Source organism: Carassius gibelio, chromosome B23 (genome assembly GCF_023724105.1).
Source record: "Carassius gibelio isolate Cgi1373 ecotype wild population from Czech Republic chromosome B23, carGib1.2-hapl.c, whole genome shotgun sequence".
Classification (NCBI taxonomy): domain Eukaryota; kingdom Metazoa; phylum Chordata; class Actinopteri; order Cypriniformes; family Cyprinidae; genus Carassius; species Carassius gibelio.
In genome coordinates this window covers 16920639-16929349 of record NC_068418.1, presented here as the reverse complement: position 1 = coordinate 16929349, position 8711 = coordinate 16920639, and the positions used below count along the sequence as shown (strand labels likewise).

Below are 8711 nucleotides of genomic sequence, written 5' to 3'. Positions count from 1 at the left end.
TTACAATTTTAATTTTACAAGGAATTAAAGACACTATTCTAGGGAACAGAAACGTTCCCCTTCCAACTCAAGGAATCACTCATTTGCATGCCAACTAAACAGCTTCCTTCAGGACATATAGTTATGCTAATTACAGAAGGCTGAGTGGCAATAATTCTACAGGTATCACACAGAAACTCCAGTCAGACTCTGGCCAGTGTCCTGCAGAGTTTTATGAGCGGGTCGTCATCCGCAGAGAGTCTTGCATGGGTTTCTTGTTCACAGTGAAGAACATTATTGTACTCGTGCCATGTTCACTGCAAAATCCCCCTATTGATGCCTATAGACCAAGCTATCACAATAGGCACATTGTCAAGGGGTTTGGTGACTTCTGAACCAGCAGCAGTACATCCCTGATCGCAACAGACCGTCCACTGTACAGTGCTAAACACTCACATCTGAGAGAACAGCAAATGCTTAAGACCACGCTTCATTACATATGAATTTACAGTTATGATGACAGCTACTGGATGATTCGTTGTTTTCATAGCTGACAGGAAAATCAGGATTTATGATTGTCAACATTTTCAGCTTTCTAGAATTCTGGCTAACCTTTCTTATTTAAAAAAAAATAAATAAAACAGCTGGACATGTACTTTTCTCTGCATTGAGCCTAAAGAATCTTTGCTGAACTGTGCTTGTGATTTTTTACTACAGTAAAGAGCGCTTGGAATCCCAGGACACTTTTGAGACCTCTACTGGTATCACAGAATATCACAGTTTGAAACAATGCTCCTAAGTGACAAATGTTATGAGCAAGTAAATTAACATTTTAGTATTGGAATTTGGGGTCAGTCAGTAAGATTTTTAAAGAAAGGAATACTTTTTATTTAGCAAAGTGACAGTACAGACATTCTTCTAATTTTTCTATTAATCAAAGGCTCCTATATAACAGTGTTAAATATTAAGCAGCACAACCTTTTGCAATACTGATCATTTTAGCAGCAAATCAGCATATTAGACTGATTTCTGAAGGATCATGTAACAGTGAAGACTGTAGTAATGATGCTGAAAATCCATAATGCTGACAATAAAAAAAAAGAAAACAAAACAATTGGAATATTTTGCAGTTTTAATTAAAACAGTGACAATGTTTTCTGTGCTTTTGAAGGTGACAAAAAAACAACAACACTTTGATGTTTAACATTTGATGTTTATTTTTGATTAGTTACAAAACATAAATAGAATCAACAGTTGAATTAGTTACAATTTACAGTAGCTAAAATCACCAGCAATGAGTTTAGACCTCTATAGATTATTTTCACTTAAATAACCTTTAATTATTGGTGGTCAATCAAGTAATTCTGGGGTCCCCCTGGTTTAACTGTACAAATTCACCCACACTTATACCTCCACTGTAGAAATTATTTGGCTTCTAATATTCCCAATCACTAGCTTTGAAATAAAACCCTCTAATAATCTTAATAAATCCCATTGTAATCTTTGAACAAACGTTTGGGGTAAAGTTTGGAGCCAGGGGAACTCAAGAAACTGTTTAATGACCTGTGTCTTATCCAATAACCACAGCTTTCTCAACACTGATCAGTACACAATTTTACATTTTTACAACCCCTTTCAAAATACAAAAATAATGCTTTCTTTTTAGATTACATTTTGCTAACACTTCAGCAGAGGGGTTCCTTTACATTTCCCATTTGTACAGATCAAATGGATAATGTTTGGAGTTTTCTGGACACAACAGCCTTTTTACTCACCAGTACTGTACTTTTGGTTTACTGTGAAGAGGTGGGTCTTGTCTTTAGAAAAGTGACATAAAATACTGGCAACTGAATGATCGCAACCCTCTGTAGGCAGCAGCCATGTTGACCTCTTTTTGTAACATCCACAAGTTCAAGCATTAGCACGATTTCAAAAAGCTTCACAACACAAACCGGTTCCTCATTTCCCGTGCACCTTACACAATACATTCCTCCCTGTCCATCTCTCACCTACTTCTGGTAAAAATGCAGGTTGCCTCATTCGTACAGACCTTCCGTTGCTTTTTCCAAAAAACTAAATTAAAGAACACAGTCAGTTTTCTGAATATGGTCAATGCAGAATGCATTTTGACAGCCACTTTCTAAATCTCAGTAGACCGGCTGTACAACAGAGTTGCGTAGCTGCGGATTTAAAGGCTTGGCTCTGATATCTTGGTCTAGCTGAATCACATAAATCTTTATGTTCTGTAAAAACACACTGTAGTAAGGCAACCTATTAATTGATTTTCTCCCAAACTTGCTTGGCAGTTATGTATGTGTGTATATATATATATATATATATGTAATTTTCCATCAGAGTAGTATCTGATGAAAAGTTCGATTCAATGAGGAATACATCTTTTTGCCAGTGTTTTGCTGATGCGTTACATTGACTAAAAGCAAACTCACACTTCACATTTCGGTGTGCACGGAAGCACGTTCATACGGGACAGTGCAAAAATACACAAGAACAAGCTGCATTCACTTCACTTGAGCTTTCCAAACAGCCGTCTAGTCTTGCACACTTCACCATGGGATTAATGTTAATAGTGTAAACATTAAAAAGAGAGGAAAATACTGCAATCATATTAGTTAGTTTCATTTGAAACCAAATGAACTTGTTTTTTGTTTTTTTCAGAATCAATTGCAGGATCTTAAAAGGAATTAGTCAATGGCTATTTCTGTTATTCTAGAAAAAAATCTTGGCTAAATCTATAATGTTACGGCTATTTATCGTCATAAAATATAATACATGAGGAGCATGCCCTATCCGTGCACAAGGATTGTTTTCATAGCTACGATGATGGTTGCAAGGTTACCATGCTCTGCGCTGGAACATGCGTTCGATCCCGCCGCTGGCTGAATCCGTTGTGCTCTACAAAGATGGCGCTTCACTGCTGACGTCTGATTGTTGTTGTCGTTTCTGTGCGTATATATAAAAAATATTTCTTTTAAGCTATACAGATCCACATCACAACAACACAGAAAAAGATGAATTTAAATATCAGCTATTAATTGCACTTTTTAAAATTCAAATAGTCTTTTCATTTGAAGCACTGATAAATGAAAACAAAGAGGATCATATCTCAGGTCAAAAATGTCTCTATATAGGGCGAGTTCAGGTCCAACTAAGTCGGGTAGAAAACTTGACGGTGCGGAAACACACAGAGGATATGAATTGAAAAATGCAACACAAACGCACGCTCACACAAATACACACACTACAGTATTTATACACCCCCCATACCCACACCACTTTCTACTAGTGTCCCTCCAGTATAAGATGTACACCGGTATCCATATTCTCACTGCTGTCCTAAAGGAAGGGTGGATGTGGAGGGTTTGGGGTGAAGATTGGCACTGGGAGGCAGAGTGGAGGTGGAGCAGGAAGAAGAGGAGCAGGATGAGGAGGAGCACGAGCAGAAGACAGCGTTCTGATTGGTGGTGGAGGCAGAGGCAGCTGTGATGCTGGTGGCAGGGGGCAGCGGAGGCCCCGCTGGGGTTATGAGGGAAGGTGCGCCGGACACTGAGGACTGGGGTCCTGACAGGAGCTGGACCTGCTGCGGGTGCAGGGGAGACGGGCTGTACTGCAGGGGCTGGCGGTGCAGATGAGCGTTCTGCTGGGAGAGAGGAGCGATGGGAAACTGCGTGGGAGGCGGCTGAGTTTGTCCACCGATGGTACTATATGAGGTGGGTGCCACTGTAGACATGCTGACTGATACTGGAGCACTCAAAGAGGATCCGGAAAACCAACCCGATGAAGCTGTTGTCTGCAAGATACAAACATTCTTTACTTGTTATTACATTTTTGTTATTACAAATACCAGATAATACACTCTCAGACTCAAGGATACAAAAGCTGTCACTAGGGCGGTATACTTTTGTATGGTTTAGGTACTAATATGTTCACTTGAGGTACTAATATGTTCCTTTAAGGTACCAATATGGACTATTTAGGTACAAAGGTTTATCTTTAAAAAATGTTACCACCCTAGAGACACCTTTTGTACCCTATTCTTCTGAGAGTGTACACATGAATCCAAAAGTGGTTGGAAATAAAAATGGTTGTTACATTGTTGCTATGCAGCTGATAGGGTGTCTGGGCGGTTGCTATGTGCCAAATTTATCTGACTTAAACTTAATTGATTAATGCTCTCAAATAGCAAGTTTTTTATTTTTACATTTTGAATGTCCTATTTAGTTCAACAGCATATCTAATGTAGGGTGGGACTTTATTCTGTCCATCATGAATTGATTGGATCATAGAACATGCTGTCGCTTGTTGCACTAATTTCATGAGAGTGACAGGTTGCTGGAGAGAACTTAAGCTCATCAGGCCATTGGACAACCTTATTGCCCAGCCCTTGCATCTGTATGTGTGTCATTATACTTTGTTTTGGTAATGTTTGTTTGAAAAAAAAAAAAAAAAAAAAAAAACCTGTTATGCAAAATCCACAGGTTTAATTGTCATGTTGTTGAGAAATGAAAGATTAGCAATGTTCTGCTACCTGTAGCTAAGTGTCTTCAAAAAAAGGCTAAACAAGTACGATGTTGAGCACAATATTTCACAGTTATGAACATTTTAATGTAGACTCAGGGTCGCAGTGCACAGTTTACATCATGCTGCATAATTTCTAATTTAAAAAAAGTATTAAATTAGAAAAAAAAGCTAAATACAAGCACTTTTCAGCAATCATTAACGATAATTACTATTCTTCAACAAATGTTCATGGGCAAAATTCAGCAATTTCAATAGAAATCCATGCAACCCTAAAATTTCACACAGCAACTTTTGAACACCACTGTATATAACAGAAATATTTTAACTCATCCACCCTAGTCTATATTTGCATGTTTGAGACATTTATTTCATGGATGCTTTACCTCAGTAGTCTGGCCCCAACCGCCCAACTCCTGCACTTGTTGGATCTGTTTGATTTGATTCAGTGAAGGCTTGGGCTGAACAGGACAAACCGTTTCTTTGGACCACTCATCAACAAGCTTATGCAGCTCATCAGTGAATGTGCTCTTTCTGTTGGCAGAACCCTGGGCTGAAGGACTCTGGTCTGAAAACAAGATGAGGGAACTGTTAAATAAAAATGCTAGGGCTGCACGATATATTTCAATTATCGATATATTGCAAATGTGAACATTGCAATATACATATACTGAAACAAGGGTGTGTGTAGGCTACTTGAAGGGATACTCCAACCAAAATGAAAATTTTGTCATTAATCACGTATCCCTATGTTGTTCCAAACCCGTAAAAACTTTGTTTGTCTTCGGAACACAATTTAAGATACTTTGGATGAAAACCTGGAGGCTTGAGACTGTCTCATAGACTGCCAAGTAAGTTACACTGAGAAGCTCCAGAGAAGTATGAAAATCATCATCAGAATAATCTATCTGCCATCAGTGTTTCAACTGTAACGTTATGAAGTGACAAGAATACATTTTGTATGCCAATAAAAATAATAATTACTTTATTCAACAATTCCTTTGTCAACAGTCTCCTCTGTGTCTCTCCACATCACTCAAACTACCTACACTCTTCTGTGAAAGCCGCGCCACAAGGATGCACTGTTTCTATGTGTATTTATGCTATGATCTGAAAGAAAACAACGCATCCTTGTGTCATGGCTGGCAGTCTATGGGAAGGTCTCAAGCCTCCCGGTTTTCATCCAAAACATCTTAAATTGTGTTTGAAAGATGAACAAAGCTTTTACAGGTTTGGAACAACAAGGGGGGTAAGTGATTAATGACAAAGTTTTCATTTTGGGGTGGAGTATCCCTTTAAATCAAACACATTACAAAAGGTCAAAGTTTAGTTTGACGCGTATAGCAGAGAATTGCTTTACGTTAAAAAGACTTAATTAAGTCTTTGATGTTAAAAAGTGAAAGAAGTTGCAGAAAACAACTCTTTGCCACGTCGTCTTGATGTCTGACTCACACCTGAAGCGTGCACACAAGCCAAATCTCGCACAGCGTCTCTTCAGTTATGCCACATGTGCAAAGCGTGCATACACACAGACACGTTTCAGACACTGCACGAACATTGAGTTTATTTGTCTTTCAAATCTCCCTCATGTTTGAACAAACACATACACACAGAACTATGTCAGTAATACCCATCTTGATGATCTTTCTTGTAAACGCAGTCAGTTATGTTTTAAATAAATGTAAACAGTGGAGAAAGAATTCATCATGCTTGCACTGGATCCGTGCAGTTGGATTTAAAGGGACAGCAGCCTATACATGTACAGTAAATACGTGCTGCTGAATATTTAGATTGTGGAAATTAAGTATCCAAATATTAGATGCCTTAAAAACCTTAATAAATAGTAAATAAACGTTTTTTTTTTTCTTTACAAAAAGTGCAAAGTGACGAGTATAAAAAAAGAAAAATGCACAACAAACTTGTATGGAGATTTCTCCATCTACAGATTTTTCCCAGACCTTCTTTTCTCTGTAAAAATACACAGTCACTACTTAACAGTCAGATGTCTGTATGAACAAAGGCACAGATCCCTAAACAAGACCAAATCTGCAGATTAAACTTTTTTTTGTAGAAGCATGTGTTAAATTTGAACAAGCTCCTCAAGACTACACCATACTATGAACGAGAAGCTCCAAAAGACACAGGCGGAATGTACAAAACATGGTGACATAATTAAGTAAATATAATGGGCGATATACTGCGTCACCAAAAACGATTGAGGTCATGTACATATATTGCGCAATAAGTCAATATATTGATTATTGCCACAGGCCTATATTCATAGTAACATTTTAGTAACAAAAATGTCTTTACTGATATTTTTGGTTAATTTAAGGCATTGCTAAATAAAGTTTTTTTTTTTTTTTTCGTTTTTTTTTTTTTCAAGAAACTAATACGTTCATTCAGCAAACTTGTAAACAGTAGTGAGCATGTTCTATAGGTTTAGTACCATTATTAGAGGTCAGTGATGGGGATTTCTCTGGCTTGCAGCATGAGAGAAGCCTGTTTTGCTCTCCACCAGAATAACTGCTAGACTGCTGAAGACTTCCTGAGGGTTTTTAAAAAATCAAAAAGGAAACATGGTACAAGTGAAGTCTAGTTACAACAACATCAAAACAAACAGCGTTTTCTAACTCTCCCTCTAATACCTTGGTGTGTGACTCCGTTGTTATCCATGTGAGAGTGGGGTCGGGGCCGAAGCTTGGCTTTGGCAGGCCGGGGTCTGCGCGGGGACATGGCGAGGGGTGCGGTAGGCAGAGAAGAGGTACGGGGCAGCGTCATGGACAGAGGTTGCTTTAGAGAGCGGAGCTGCCTGTACAATTCCTGCAGCTCTCTGTTCTGCTGTGCCTGCAGGGACACCACTTCTTTGATGTGTCTACAAAGATAAAAGAGAGGAGGCATCAGTACCAAAAGAGAGGAAAAGAAAAACAGCATTGCAGAATTCTAATTCTCTCACTTCTCTCTCAGCTTGTGGAGTTCTGTCCTCAAATCTTCATCCTCCACCCCGCTCTCATCATCGCTGCTGCCCAGGGGCGAGTGTGCGTGACTCCTGGACAGGTGACTGGGCGCTGTAGTTCTCTTCTCATCTTTCTCGCCATCTTTTGCTTTCGATTTTCTCCTCTCTCGCTCGAGGTCAGGTGACACGGGGGAGCTGTCGGTCAAATGTTCCTCTTTCTGTTCGCCCTGGGTGACTGAGAAACGCCCAACGTTTCTTTGTGAGATCCCTTGGCTTGGTTCAGCATCCTGTGATGGAAGGGGCTCTGCGGACTGGGACACTGGAATCACCTATGAGAAAAGAAAACTGGAACAGTTGATCTTCCACGCAGTATAAATTATTAACACTATACAGTACATATAACAAAAGACAAAATAAGTGTAAACTTGGTGCACTGAAGTCACATTGGAATGCTGGCGTTTATGAGGTACGTACATGAACACTACCAAGGTTAGTAAAGTTAGAATTGAGAATTTTAATTTCAAAGTTAGAAGAGTCATTTGAACAATCATGGCAGAAGCAAACTGTTATTTATTTTTATTGTCCACATTTAACACTTATATAGACTACCATTAAAAAAGTTAATAAGCAATGCATCAAAACACTAACATACACAACATACATACATTTTATCCTCAATGCACATCTTTCTAATTTGTCACAGTAAGCCTGAAAATCTACCTTTGACAGATCACAAATGTATATCTATGTTTACAGTTGTCTGAGTTCAAAGGCTGAGCTTTTGCAAAATAAGAAAGAATACTCTGGACAGTATACAGTGTGTGTGAAGATATGATGATAGTGATGATATAATGATGATAGTACCTGGAAACGGCCTCTGCGTGAACACGGTTGGTCATTTGTAGATGCCTCCCTATCCTCCTTCATCCCCTGGCTCAAGTTGCCATCTTATGATGAATAACGAGAGAGACGCAAAGACGAGGGAACACAATGACAATAGTAAAAAAAAAAGATACAGAAAACACAGTGTATTTGGTATAAAAAACACAAGCACACAAACAGACAAGACAAACACACGAGAGACACCACAGACACAGAAAGGTGGCATTAATAACTAAAGCACACAAGAGATCTTTGACTAACAAGTATCCATGCATGTTCACGTGCTATTATTATAGAGTCAGCATGGCAAATTACACCATCACCGACAGTCGGTGGACATGAATAAGAATATGAGTGT

At 38.8% G+C, this 8711-nt stretch overlaps 1 protein-coding gene across 7 annotated transcripts in view; it reads right to left on the bottom strand.

The window, feature by feature from the left end:
• Positions 1–1171: 1171 nt before the first annotated feature.
• LOC128011325 (serine/threonine-protein kinase WNK3) overlaps positions 1172–8711 on the bottom strand; it is a 45600-nt gene continuing 38060 nt past the window's right edge. For 5 of the 7 annotated variants that reach the window (XM_052593585.1, XM_052593588.1, XM_052593586.1 and 2 more), the window contains 6 exons: positions 8336–8418; positions 7472–7800; positions 7164–7390; positions 6965–7063; positions 4902–5083; positions 1172–3787 (listed from right to left, as the gene is read on the bottom strand). In XM_052593585.1, the coding sequence (XP_052449545.1) occupies positions 3323–3787; positions 4902–5083; positions 6965–7063; positions 7164–7390; positions 7472–7800; positions 8336–8418 (1385 nt within the window). In that variant the 3' untranslated portion in view covers positions 1172–3322. The remainder of the gene's footprint in view (positions 3788–4901; positions 5084–6964; positions 7064–7163; positions 7391–7471; positions 7801–8335; positions 8419–8711) is intronic. The other 2 variants (XM_052593587.1, XM_052593591.1) reach the window with 1 other exon arrangement.